General features: G+C 38.0%; 1 protein-coding gene across 9 annotated transcripts in view; it reads left to right on the forward strand.

Annotated features, from left to right (window-relative positions):
* The window catches only part of psd2 (pleckstrin and Sec7 domain containing 2), a 186,567-nt gene extending 179,283 nt beyond the window's left edge, over positions 1-7,284 (forward strand). For 5 of the 9 annotated variants that reach the window (XR_012390203.1, XM_073922513.1, XM_073922511.1 and 2 more), the window contains 2 exons: positions 3,612-3,762; positions 6,816-7,284. Coding sequence is in view for 8 of the 9 variants with exons in the window: in XM_073922513.1 (XP_073778614.1) it covers positions 3,612-3,762; positions 6,816-6,841 (177 nt within the window). In the remaining variant the exon portion in view is untranslated. Of the gene's footprint in view, positions 1-3,611; positions 4,560-6,815 lie in introns of those variants that run through there. The other 4 variants (XM_073922509.1, XM_068213301.2, XM_073922510.1 and 1 more) reach the window with 1 other exon arrangement.
* The last annotated feature ends 7,947 nt before the right edge of the window (positions 7,285-15,231 follow it).

The following is a 15,231-nucleotide window of genomic DNA, read 5'->3' on the forward strand; positions in this document are numbered from 1 at the left end:
TTTTATTCATCTGGGGTCACCACAGCGGAATGAACCACCGACTTATCCAGCTTATGTTTTGCACACTGGATGCCCGTCCAGCTGCAACCCAGTACTGGGAAACATCCATACACACTCATTCACACACATACACTACAGACAATTTAGCTTACCCAATTCACCTATAGCGCATGTGTTTGGATTGTGGAGGAAACCAGAGCACCCTGAAGAAACCCACGCCAACAAAGAAAGAACATGTAAACTCCACAAAGAAATGCCAACTGACCCAGCCAGGACTCGAACCAGCGACCTTCTTGCTGTGAGGCGACAGTGCTGCTAACCACTGAGCCACCGTGCCGCTGGGTATCAAACATTCATTCATTCATTCAATTTCATAAACTGGGGTCGTCACAGGGAAATGAACCACCAAATTATCCGGCATATGTTTTACGCAGCGGATGCCCCTCCTGCGGCAACCCATCACTGGGAAACATCCATACACCCTCATTCACACTCATACACTACAGACAATTTAGCTTACCCAGTTTACCTTTACCATGTCTTTGGATTGTGGCGGAAACCGGAGCACCCAGAAGAAAACCCATGCAAACATGGGGAGAACATGCAAACTCCACACAGAAACACCAACTGACCCAGCTCGAACCAGTGACTTTCTTGCTGTAAGGCGATTGTGCTACCCACTGTGCCACCATGCTGCCGTGTCAAACATACTTTTGGCTAAATTGTCTATGAAAATATACAAGTGTCTAAACAAAAAGTCTGGATTTCAGAAAATCGATCACATTTTTATTCTTAATGGGAAAATTTATGCAAGAAAAATAGATTAGATTTATTCTAAAAAATGTAAGAGAAGCATTTGCTGTTTTGATATTTTTCTTTTGTTATAAAGTTCTAGAGTTCAAAATTTGAATGAATGTAATTGCTAGTTAATGTAAAATTTGAATTATATTTCTTTCATTCCAAACATACAATATTTACAACTGTTTTATAAAAGAGCAATTCTTTCAGTCATTTTTTTAAAACTCAGAATACAAAAATAGTATATAGGTTTTTAACATTAACAACAACAACACTACTGCTACTACCATTACAATATTACTGTTATTATTCGGTAACACTTTACAATAAGGTTCATTAGTTGATGCATTTACTAACATGAACTAATCATGAACAATACTTGTACAGAATTTATTAATCATAATTGAACATTTACTAATGCATTATTAACATCCAAGTCCATGCTTGTTAACATCAGTTAATGCACCATGAGTTAACATGAACTAACAATGAACTACTGTATTTTCATTAACTAATTTTTACTAACATAAATACATACTGCATTAAATGTATTGTTCATTGTTTGTTCATGTTAGTAAATGCATTAATTAACATTAACTAATGAACCTTATTGTAAAGTGTGACCTATTAATCATCTAAATCTCATATTCAATTGAAGGTCAAATTATTCACCCTCCTGTGAACTTTTTGTTTGGCTGGAATAAAAGAACATTTTTATATTTCTGAAATGTTTAACAGAGCAAGGATTTTTTTCACTGTATTTCCGATAATATTTTTTCTTCTGGAGAAAGTCTGATTTATTTCGGCTAGAATAAAAGCAGTTTTTAATTTTTAAAGAACCATTATAAGGTCTATATTATAAGGCCCTTAAACTATGTTTTTTTTTTCCGATTGTCTACAGAACAAACAACAATTCAGTGCTTCCCACGCATAGACTTTTCATTGGTGGGCCGTACAGGTATATTAACAGCTGCCCAAGTATTTTTAGAGTGCTTTCACACTAGCACTTTTGGTCCGCACCCGGGTTTGTTTGACGTCAGAGTACAGTACATGAAGCTAGTGTGAACGTGTTATCTGGTGCGCACCCATGAACCGTACCGAGTCTGCCTGAAAGAGGTACAGTTCACGCGAACTCTGGTATGCATGCAATCATACCAAATAACAAAAGTGAACCGCCAACTGTACAACAAATTATCATTTTCATAACGTTCATTCATTCGTGTGTGTCTGTATATCACATACTGTACCTTGGTGACAAGCAGACTGAGCCAGGGTAATCACAGTGATAATGTCTGCTTGTCTCCACCAAAAACAGCTTCTCCAGACATTGCGTGATGTTCTGAACTTTTATAATATTTTCAAGAGTTCACACTTAGCTGATGATTAATAATAAAGCATGTTTGGAATGCTGTCCCGGGAGAGAGCCCTGAGCTCAGGATATCCTCAAGCCCGGAGCTCCCTCCTGTTGGAAGGGTGAGAGGGGAGTTTGAGCTCAGGTAGGTCTTGAGAACTCCCCTGCTTGTGAACGTGCTGAGACATAGCTGGCTAAGAGTTTGTCTTAAGATGCTACTTTTTTTCGGATTCAAACCTAAGCGATGTTCACTGGCGTCAAGCAGTAGAGTATGCAAAATCAATCCTTGACGTTAGATGGCGCTACACAAGTTTGCGCTTCTGACACCTGCTTGTAACACAGAAGAAGACAAAGTTGACACGTTTGTTTTTTAAAGTTAATGGCGATTCGAACACGCATGGATGGTTCAAAAAGTAGCTCCTGGTGAGGGGCCAAACCAGTGGCGTTCTTGCTGTGAGGCGACAGTGCTAACCACTGGGCCGCCGTGCCACCCTATCAGGAGAAGGGGAGGAGTAGGGGTGGAAGGGGGGATTCTTCAAGAAGAAGATGACTGGAGTGGAAAACTCTGGTTATTTATAGTGTCGGTATTCATCTGATTGGTGCGATATACGGAGCTGATGCGGTACCAGTTGTGTTCAATTATAAGCATGTGATCTTCTCGAAATTAGCTTATAAATAAACCGCACTTTGCGGCAGATGGACTCGAGTCACTTTCTGTATGTCCAAAACCAAAAGATTCAGTAAAAGCAGAACGCAATGTGAGCGCTTTGCTTTCGTGTCCATCACCTAGCAACAGCCGTATACACAACAGCAACTCGATGACGCAAGCGTACCGCAGTTCAGAAGGAAAACAGGCAGTGTGAACACAAACCAACCGAGAAGGTGGCAAGGGGGAACAATCGAAATGGAATATCCCAGCAATTGAACCAACTGTGAAAGCACCCTTAGTGACAATTTTTTCTATTATTATCATCCTTTTAAACTGTTTTATATCTGCCCAATTTAACCAAACATCCATGGTCGGCTAAGTAGTGGAAAATCTCACCGAATGAAACAGGTAAACGAGACCTGTCAACACTCCCACAGACAGTATAAAGGCTCGTACGCACCGGGACGTACCTTTCAAACCTGTGGGAAGCACTGCTGTTACACAATGATTTGTCTAATTATTCTAACTTGCCTAGTTAACCTAATGAAGCCTTTAAATGTCACTTTAAGCTGAATACTAGTATCTTGAACAATATCTAGTAACATATTGTTTACTGTCATCATAGCAAAGATAAAAGAAATCAGTCATTGGAAATGAGTTATTAAAACTATTTATGTTTAGAAATGTGTTGAAAATCTTCTTTCCATTCCACAGAAATTAGGGGAAAAATGTACAGGGGGGCTAATAATTCAGACTTCAACTGTATATCAGGTTATTCTCAGCTATTTAACTCTTGTGATCATAATTTGACAGAAATGCCGCTATGAGACGTACATCAGCCTCCTGCAGGCCAAGATCCGCGCTGGAAGTGACGACTTGGACAAGATCGAGGCCAGTCTGTTCAGCGGTGAAGCGAAAGAAGGACACCTGCGCAAAACTCAGTCCAGCCCGTCGATCAGTCAAGGTCAGGGGGTCAACGGACGGGCCGCTCATAAACACATCCCAGAACATAACAGCTGAAGGGCTTTCACTGAGCTCACCTGACCAACCCCCCCCCAACCCCCAAACCCCCCCCCCCCCCCCCCCCGCGACTCCAACTGGCAGAAATACAAAACGTAGCATTATGACGTCCTTATTATTTCCATGTACAGTAAATTTATGATGACAGTAATATGTATTATTAGTATTATTACTACAGGAGTAAACATTGTTAATAATGCAATGAACATTATTATGTGCCAAATATGAAACAACGAGGAGACCAAGACTGTATAAGTGGGAGGAAGTAATAACAATGCGCTTAATGTCACGAGAAAGTGGACTGCGGCATCCTTAATGTATTGCACTGTGAGATGCAAACACATTGTGATGTCATTTTGAATTATTTGACACACAAACTTTAGTTCAATTAAAGAGACAATGGGAGAAAAAATCAATAGTACGCACCCTCATATTGGTTCAAACCTGTATGATTTTCTGTCTGAATAACGTTGGGGTCTGATTTATATTAAACTCCATTTACTTTCATTGAATGGGCAGAAGAAAAAAACATTTTCCAAAACATTTTCTTTTGTGTCTTGTTGAAAAATCAAAGAGGTTTGGATAATATGATGGTGTGGCTGAATATTTTGGTCTCTTTAATGAAAAAGGCGGAAAGACAAGAATTTAAAGGTGAAACAAGTCTTTTTGCAGTGGTAAAGTCTGTTAAATATGAAGAGACGTCAGTAAAAACAAAGCATCAAAAGTCCAACCAATAGCACTGATTTTAGGTGGGCCTGTCGTTTTGATTGACCAATGGCAGACGTTGGGGTGTTTCAAAAATGGAATAGTTGCACAGAAAAGGCACTTCACCTTTAAACGATTACTGACAAGTGTTAGGCATAATATGGAAGGCCATTGGGGCCCAAATTTGATCATGTCAATGTGTCAATAAGTGATCACTGTATTTGGATTATATTATCATAATATAATAGTTTAGTATTATATATGCAGAACTATAGTAGTTGCGAGTGTCAAAATGGTAAAAAAAATGCATGTACAGTAGCCCCTCATTAATCACGAGTTACATTCTAATTATAGCCCGCAATAGGCGAAATCCGCAAAGTAGTCTGCTTTATTTTTTACAATTATTATAGATGTTTTAGATTAATTATTATAGAGGCTGTAAAACCCCTCCCTACACTACACTTTTCTATCTTGTGTAAACATTCGCGTAACTTCTACCTTACTTTGGCATGTCCAAAAGTCCAACTTTTTGTGCGATTGTTAGCATCTTCCTCTGACTTTTAAGTGCCACTTTAGGTGCCTTTGTCGGTGCACAATGTTTTGTTGACATTGTGTGGTTTGTTGGGGAGAATACTTGCAGACATACCTTACAGCATTTCAGAGTCACACTGCTTGTGATAGAAGATTCTTGTCAATTTGGCAAGCTGAACGCACTCTGTACTGTACAGGAGACACGGCACGGAGATTGATTGACAATAGTCTACAGCCAATCAGGACGCAAAACACAATGCACTAATCAGGACGCTGCAGAAAAAAGCATGTCAAACTGCATGAAAAAAATCTGCGAAACTGCGAGGCCACAAAAGGTGAACCGCGTCATAATGAGGGACCACTGTATACAAATGCTAAAGAACATGACATGATCAAATTTCACTCATTTTCTTTAAAGCAGGGTGTCCAAAGTTGTTCACACAGTGTGTCCAAAATCATGTACTGTGTAAGCAGGTACCACATTTGAACTTACTTCATGACTGTTAAAATAGCATATTTTAATATAGTATGAATATGAGTGGTATGAATGGTATCTGGACATGCTACATCTGCCATGTTGTCATGATCACATGACCTCAGTTGCATTGTTTCAATACCAGTTAGAAATGCTCTCCCATGGCCCCAGTAAAATGTTCATCGAATATGCATTCAAGGATCAGAACTAGTAGTTCATTATGGTACTGCACGCCTACTGTTTTTGAATGCTTTGAATTTGGACATACTGCTTGACTTACATACTATCCATACTATATAGTAGTAAAGTAACTCTTTATGAGTCATTTGCATGACAATGTCAACCAAAAACTTGAATATTTATATTATTATTTATTAATAAAAGTTTTCCCTGTTCAATTATATAACAAATGCAATAATCTGAAAATAGGTTACAAAAGTGGACGTTTTTAAAAATGCCGCCATATCTTTACTACTTTACAGGTACTGCTTAATCACAAAGTCACAGCTTTAAATTCTGACCTGACATATGTAAGAAAGAGTTTTTAGCAATTTTTTTGTGGATGTGTAAATGCATATTTCTTAGAAAACTAAAAAAAAAAAAAAAAAAAATTCAACTTAAAGGAAAAATATTTACATTTTTGACAACCACATTGTCATGTAAATGTAGCCTAAATGTACCTTAAACATACCTGAAACAGCTAATGAAGTTGGTTGAGCTGAAATTGGCAAACCATTTGACATCCAGAAGCAGTATTGGATCACCCTTGTTTTAAAAACTTTTGGCACCGATGGCCTTCCATATCTTTGTGGCATCACAATGTGTGCGGGTAACGATTGACAGGTCTGGTTTAGATGTAGCATTTGATGTACTTGTGAGATGTTCACAGTATCATGAAGTTTAAGGGCTGGGGCGCATGTAAAGATTCACGTTGGCGGCCTGTAGTGTCCTACAAATACCCCTTTGTAATTATTTATTATGTTATATTTATTAATTGTACATTTATTTTCTGCTTTTCGGAGCCAATATAGCAGGAAGATGCTTGTAACCCCATTTGATTAGTTTACCCTACGTTATTGTTAACCGAGGAGATGATGGTTGCAATTGGATGGACGTTGGGAAATGCATCGTCTTAACGCGGGACAGGGTATGGGACATTGTAACAAGGAAGTTTGAGTATGCAAAACAGTTACGAAGAGGAAAAAACGTTTGGGACTGAAAGCGACACCCTCATTTTCTCTATTCAATGGACCACAAAGCCTCTATGTGTCTCTATGTGCCTGCAGAAAATTCAACCTGGACTGAATATTGAGCAGCAGGACTGCAAACAACCCACCACGAACCTCCGGGCCTCTTCATCTCAACCACTGTAGCCAAGCGAAAACGTCTCAATCCTGGAAAAAAAACCATGTCACTTTTCAAGAAGAGAATTGTTTGAGCCACCAAACAGGAGCCTGACACTTAAACGGTACAAACTTTTGAGCAAGTGCAAGTAGATTTTTTTATAGTCCTGTTGTAAAGCATGAGGACATTGAAAAGTGAGAGCTTTTGGCTCGTTTTATGCTTTATGGATGTGGAATGACGTAAAAAAACAAACAAAAAAGCTGCAATTTTATACGTTCTTAGTAATGGCTTTCTTAAAGGGACCTCTATAGCCTACTTTTCGCTTTGGCTGTTGTGCTAACATGATTTTCCCGTTTAGGGTAGAACTGAGACGCTGTTGTAATAAAAGATTGTGATGATTATTTCACCATCTCCGCCTGCGTGGAAGGAGTCTCTGTGTTTCATCTCATTCATTGACTGACTTATTTCTGCCACACAGGTTAGTAGGAGCTCAGCTGCTGAGAGTTTCATTTATCATGTCTTATAAAAGCACATTCTTATTTCTAATTAAGGGTGTCACGATCCTCCAAATCCTCGATTCGATTACATTTTCGATTCTAAAGGCACGATTCGATTTTCAGTTAAGTATAATTAATTAATAACCAATCAATTATTTGTAGCCTAACGTTTAAACTACCTGACAAGCATGGTCTTACCCATAAACAAATCATACAGTAAATGAATAAAGGCAAGATACACGCATAATTACCACCTGTCAATCACTTTTTTCTGCGGGACTCGTGAATAGGCAGTGATCTGTGTCGTTATAATGGCGTCGGTAAAAAACAACCAACAGGAACCAGCCAACAGTATCTGAGGTGTTCGCTAAAATGACTAAGTACAAGTGAGTAAAAGATTGAAGCAGTCCTCTGACTGCCTGGACCCGCTGTCTCGAGCGCATGGCCGTGTGTGCGTCTGTGTCTGTGTGGTCACGTGATGTGCATTTTCAGAGGTAGAGAGGAAGGAGGGCTGCTCAGAAATGCTACACGCCACTGTGGATGTCAAATCGTTGTCGTTTTAAAATGCCTTTCAAAAACAAAGCCAGTGTAAACAGGGCCTGAGTGTGGACTTTTCGCGAGCGGATTTGCAACGTGGGCGGGCAGAGGATCGCGATGCCGGTGTTGTCTATCGGACGAACCATACATAATGCATACATAGCAGAGCTTGCAAAACTGTTTTTTTTTGTCGACAACACGAACGTTGTCAACAGAACTCACTGGAAATCCAAAATGCTTACACACCGGCGACTTCATTGAAAGAGGAGAGTGTTTAAGTTCTGTAGCTTCTGCAGTTTAACAAGCACTTCAACAAGCCTGTTTTTTTTCCCGCTTGGCAAGCCAAGCTGACGTGACATGGGGGCGTGGCAGCATCGACGATTCTATTTTTTGATTCGATAATCGAAATTGTGCATAAATTTCGATCGATTTCGATTAAAAATCGAAATCGTGACACCCCTATTTCTAATGTCTTTATTGTAATACTAGGCCATAGATTTTAAAGTACACGTTATTATCAACACTGTAAAAAGCTGGGTTCCACATAATTGATTTGTGTTGGGGCAACATTAAGGCATTAAGGCTACTCATTAGTTGTTCTAATTTAAATGGATTGAACATAAAACAATTAAGTTGTCCCAAAAAACTGCAAGAATTGTGTTGTTTCAGCTCATTTTCAATAAATAGTTTGAACAAACAGCAAACATTATTTTTTAAGGGTAGCATGTGCAGTAGGTGATCTGCCATTATGCTAACAGTTAGCATAATAGCTTTGAAAACACAGTCACTTCCCTGTTGATGCGTACACTGTAAAACCCGACATTCAACTTCATCAAATGAAATGAGTGTATTTAACTCAAAATTAAGGGTGAGTTAATTCTACACATTTGAAAAGAGTTTTGAACTCATTGTTTTAGGTAATGAGTTAGTTAAATACCTCATTACTTCAACTTAAATAAAGTAAGTTCACAGTACTCGTATATATTAACTCAAATGGTTTGTAGCAATCTGTTTCCTCAAATGATTTGAGTTGCCTTAACTTATTGGGTTTTGCAATACTCAGTTGGTTTGTGTTCTCTTCATTTATTGGGTTTTACTGTGCTCAACTTGCTTTGTTTAATCAAATAAATTTAGTTCACACACAGAACGGGCCAGCTTATTCAAACCTGTGACAGAGCCATCTGCTGCTCTGGCAGTGATAATGTGGGTTTGGGATGATTCGTAACATTTTTATAATTGTAGCGAGTAAGGATGCAGCACATAAAAAAATCTATCGGAGTAAAAGTATTAAACTTATCGAAAATATGTACTGAAGTAAAAGTGAAAGAGGAAAAAGCAATACTCCAGCAGAGTACAGATACAGCCTTTTACTTAAGTACAGTACTGAAGTAGTTCTATACATCTCTGTTATTAAGCCTCACTTACATGCTATGTCACACTGACTATTCAGAGTATCATGGTAAACAATATAGGAAGCGCATAAAAAAAGCTGGGTTCCACTTAACCGATTTGTGTTGGGTAACATGAAGGGATTAAGTTCACTCATTAGTTGTTCTAATTTAAATGTATTGAACAAAAAAAAACGATTAGTTTGTCCCAAAAAAACTGCAAGAACTGTGTTGTTTCAGCTCATTTTAATTAAGTAGTTTGAACAAACATCAAACTTTACTTTTTTGAAAGTAGCATGTGCAGTAGGTGATCTGCCAAAATGCTAACAGTTAGCATAATAGCTTTGAAAACACAGTCACTTCCCTGTTGATGCGTACACTGTAAAACCCGACAGTCAACTTCATCAAATGAAATGAGTGTATTTAACTCAAAATTAAGGGTGAATTAATTCTACACATTTGAAAAGAGTTTTGAACTCAGTTTTTTAGGTAATGAGTTAAATACCTCATTACTTCAACTTAAATAGAGTAAGTTCACAGTACTCGTATAGATTAACTCAAATGGTTTGTAGTAATCGGTTTCCTCAAATGATTTGAGTTGCCTTAACTTATTGGGTTTTGCAATACTCAGTTGGTTTGAGTTCTCTTCATTTATTGGGTTTTACTGTGCTCAACTTGCTTTGTTTACTCAAATAAATTTAGTTCACACACAGTACGGGCCAGCTTATTCAAACCTGTGACAGAGCCATCTGCTGCTCTGGCAGTGATAATGTGGGTTTGGGATGATTCGTAACATTTTTATAATTGTAGCGAGTAAGGATGCAGCACATAAAAAATCTATCGGAGTAAAAGTATTAAACTTATCGAAAATATGTACTGAAGTAAAAGCGAAAGAGGAAAAAGCAATACTCCAGCAGAGTACAGATACAGCCTTTTACTTAAGTACGGTACTGAAGTAGTTCTATACATCTCTGTTACTAAGCCTCACTTACATGCTATTTCACACTGACTATTCAGAGTAGCATGGTAAACAATATAGGAAGCGCATAAAAAAAAGCTGGGTTCCACTTAACCGATTTGTGTTGGGTAACATGAAGGGATTAAGTTCACTCATTAGTTGTTCTAATTTAAATGGATTGAACATAAAACAATTAAGTTGTCCCAAAAAACTGCAAGAATTGTGTTGTTTCAGCACATTTTAAATAAGTAGTTTGAACAAACAGCAAACATTATTTTTTGAGGGTAGCATGTGCAGTAGGTGATCTGCCATTATGCTAACAGTTAGCATAATAGCTTTGAAAACACAGTCACTTCCCTGTTGATGCGTACACTGTAAAACCCGACAGTCAACTTCATCAAATGAAATGAGTGTATTTAACTCAAAATTAAGGGTGAGTTAATTCTACACATTTGAAAAGAGTTTTGAACTCAGTGTTTTAGGTAATGAGTTAGTTAAATACCTCATTACTTCAACTTAAATAGAGTAAATTCACAGTACTCGTATATATTATCTTAAATGGTTTGTAGCAATCGGTTTCCTCAAATGATTTGAGTTGCCTTAACTTATTGGGTTTTGCAATACTCAGTTGGTTTGTGTTCTCTTCATTTATTGGGTTTTACTGTGCTCAACTTGCTTTGTTTACTCAAATAAACTTAGTTCACACACAGTACGGGCCAGCTTACTCAAACCTGTGACAGAGCCATCTGCTGCACTGGCAGTGATAATGTGGGTTTGGGATGATTCGTAACATTTTTATAATTGTAGCGAGTAAGGATGCAGCACATAAAAAATCTATCGGAGTAAAAGTATTAAACTTATCGAAAATATGTACTGAAGTAAAAGCGAAAGAGGAAAAAACACAATACTCCATCAGAGTACAGGTACAGCCTTTTACTTAAGTACGGTACTGAAGTAGTTCTATACATCTCTGTTACTAAGCCTCACTTACATGCTATGTCACACTGACTATTCAGAGTAGCATGGTAAACAATATAGGAAGCGCATAAAAAAAAGCTGGGTTCCACTTAACCGATTTGTGTTGGGTAACATGAAGGGATTAAGTTCACTCATTAGTTGTTCTAATTTAAATGGATTGAACAAAAAAAACGATTAGTTTGTCCCAAAAAAACTGCAAGAACTGTGTTGTTTCAGCTCATTTTAAATAAGTAGTTTGAACAAACATCAAACTTTACTTTTTTGAAAGTAGCATGTGCAGTAGGTGATCTGCCAAAATGCTAACAGTTAGCATAATAGCTTTGAAAACACAGTCACTTCCCTGCTGATGCGTACACTGTAAAACCCGACAGTCAACTTCATCAAATGAAATGAGTGTATTTAACTCAAAATTAAGGGTGAATTAATTCTACACATTTGAAAAGAGTTTTGAACTCAGTGTTTTAGGTAATGAGTTAAATACCTCATTACTTTAACTTAAATAGAGTAAGTTCACAGTACTCGTATAGATTAACTCAAATGGTTTGTAGTAATCGGTTTCCTCAAATGATTTGAGTTGCCTTAACTTATTGGGTTTTGCAATACTCAGTTGGTTTGTGTTCTCTTCATTTATTGGGTTTTACTGTGCTCAACTTGCTTTGTTTACTCAAATAAACTTAGTTCACACACAGTACGGGCCAGCTTACTCAAACCTGTGACAGAGCCATCTGCTGCACTGGCAGTGATAATGTGGGTTTGGGATGATTCGTAACATTTTTATAATTGTAGCGAGTAAGGATGCAGCACATAAAAAATCTATCGGTGTAAAAGTATTAAACTTATCGAAAATATGTACTGAAGTAAAAGCGAAAGAGGAAAAAGCAATACTCCAGCAGAGTACAGATACAGCCTTTTACTTAAGTACGGTACTGAAGTAGTTCTATACATATCTGTTACTAAGCCTCACTTACATGCTATTTCACACTGACTATTCAGAGTAGCATGGTAAACAATATAGGAAGCGCATAAAAAAAAGCTGGGTTCCACTTAACCGATTTGTGTTGGGTAACATGAAGGAATTAAGTTCACTCATTAGTTGTTCTAATTTAAATGGATTGAACAAAAAACGATTAGTTTGTCCCAAAAAACTGCAAGAACTGTGTTGTTTCAGCTCATTTTAAATAAGTAGTTTGAACAAACAGCAAACTTTACTTTTTTGAAAGTAGCATGTGCAGTAGGTGATCTGCCAAAATGCTAACAGTTAGCGTAATAGCTTTGAAAACACAGTCACTTCCCTGCTGTACAAGCCCCGCCTCCTGAAATCAGATGCATACACTGTAAAACCCGACAGTCAACTTTAGAAAAGACAATAAGTGTAGTTAACTCAAAATGTACTGAAAGTTAATTCTACTCGTGTGAAGAGTTTTGAGCTCAGTGTTGAAGGTATGTCAGTACTTCAATTTAAATGGAGTAATTTCACAGTACACATATAGATTAGTTTATATCAAATGGTTTGCAGTAACCAGTTTCCTCAAACGGTCCGAGTTGCCTTAACTTTTTGGGTTTTACAGTGTAACCCTCCCATTTCTCCCAGAATTCTCTCGTATTTTACAGTTCTATCCCGTAAAGGTATTTTCTCGTATTTCTCTCGTATTTTCAATCTTTTCATGAAGGGTGGCAATAAACATCAAAGAGCCGATCCTCTCTATACGCAACTCATACTGCCGAACCACCAGGGGCCATCTCTTGCTCTTAAAGGGCCATGAAACCCCCTTGTTTCAGCAGGGTGTTTTCACACCTCTACTTTGGAAAAAGTCAGAAAAGTGGGCGTGTCCAGCTCTGTTTAGGGGGGAGTGTCGGAGGAACTAAAGTGGGAGGGTGTGGGAGTGTCTATTTGGGCACGCGCGAGTTTCAGAGTCAAAATACACAGACAGGAGAAAGTGATGGTGTTTAACCTACATGGACATCTGTAGTCGAATTATTTGCCAAATTATTAAATGTTGGACTTTAACTGCAGTTTGGTTCTTTCATTCAGGGAATTCATTCATGCCCCTCGCGACAAACGCGATATTTGATTCGAGGATCTGCTCTAAGCGTGTGTTTTTCAGGCAATGTTTGATACCGCACGGCGAATGAGAGAAAAAAAACCTCCGCATTTCCCGGAAACTTAGATGCACACGGCAGGTAGCGTGAGAAAGCCGCGTGTGTTTTTCCGATCACTAAATAAGGTAAAAACCCTACACGAGGTTAAAGTTTGGTTGTGATGCTAACGTGTTTACACTCGGTGACTCGGTGCAATAGTTAACTTAGTTCGATACGAGCAAACTGAATAAACAAAGAGTACTGGTCGCTCACTTACCAAATCTGTAGAGACAGGACAATCACCAGCAACTAAAGCCGCGTCTTTATGAAGAGAATACTACAAGCAAATCCAGATCTCAGCGTTTGCAGATGAGAACAGCTCTCAGGTAAACAATAATCCTCCTTAGACACGTAAGTTATTGTTGTCGAGCGCCGCGTACACTGTTAATCCACACGTGACTTTGAGCTCTCACAGAGAGAAAATGAAAACGAAACTTAACGGCAGCAAACTATAAAAGCAACACTTCAGGCGGCGTCTCTGTCGTGAAAACACTGTGACACTAATGAATATTAATGAAGTTGCACAATAGAGCGCGCTGATTGGTTTGAACCAAGCCTTACTCATGCATTAATGCATCACACTGTAAGACGTAATAAGACTCACTCAGGCACAGACGCCCAGTCTGCACGCTGGAATACACGCTATTATGTCATGACCGTGACGCAGCTTCAAAAATTCGTTTCAAACCGGAAGTACTAATTTGCTTGAAATAACGCAAAAACAACCAATTTACACTTTTTAGTGAAATATAGGTGTCCTAATAGTGTTTATAACAGTGTGGGACACATATACGACTGTCAACAACTCAAAAATTGTGTTTTGGTGTTTCGTGACCCTTTAAATGTGAATCCGCTCTGTGCTTTTGCTTTATTTAGGCATGGAAACATTTTTAAATAAATATAAAAACAGAGGGATTTCCTTCCTTTCCATTACAGGTGCCGTTGCCCCTCCCATGCAGTCCTCAAAACGTCTTATATCGGTGTGTGACTGTCCATAGTAATAAATAGACGCTGTACGCATTCTGTATATGCAATTTGAAGCAGAGCGAAAGTTTGGTTTTCGAGTGTGTCTTTGAACATACACATAATTAATAATAATAACAACAACAACATCTTAAGAATCGAATGCTTTCATTATAACGTTAGATGTGTGCATTTTAAAGTGACAACGCTGTTAATGTAATCAAACTAAAAATCTAAATGAGAGATTCATTCGTTGCTCTTTATTCAGAACGTGTAAGTTATACAGTGAAGAAAAGATTATTGAGATTTGATAACTTGACTCAATTTTTCTATAATAGCTATTTATTTAGCTAATAAAAGGTTAAACTGCTTGTTAATTTAAATTTAATGTATACTATTTATTCTATCTTTTGTAAATAATAATAACAAAACATATCACTGACCGTTTAACTACGATAAAACAGCTCCAGATGAACCTATTTAGTAATTTAGGGATTTATTTGTTTTTTGGCTGGTAAGAGAGAGAGAGAGAGAGAGAGAGAGAGAGAGAGAGAGAGAGAGAGAGATAAAGAGAGAAAGAGAGGTGAGGATGGGGGGGAGATATATGGGCATATCCCTTATTTTTACATCCCAATGTTGACAGGATCAGACGACAGAAGCCAACCCACTAGTTATTCGCCAGAACACTTACTTTCAATTATTACAATTCTGAAAAAAAATCTATATTTATCTAGCAAAACTTGTCATAATGTACAATATTTCCCGTATGCAAGGATTGCTAGTCTCACTCTCTCACACGCTTTGATCTATAAGCGACTACTGTATGCTTAGTGGTTGGCTGGCGCTGTGCAGGAATTACACTTAAGCCATGTTTACATGCTATTTCAGACGGATTATT

Source organism: Danio rerio, chromosome 14 (genome assembly GCF_049306965.1).
Source record: "Danio rerio strain Tuebingen ecotype United States chromosome 14, GRCz12tu, whole genome shotgun sequence".
NCBI lineage: Eukaryota > Metazoa > Chordata > Actinopteri > Cypriniformes > Danionidae > Danio > Danio rerio.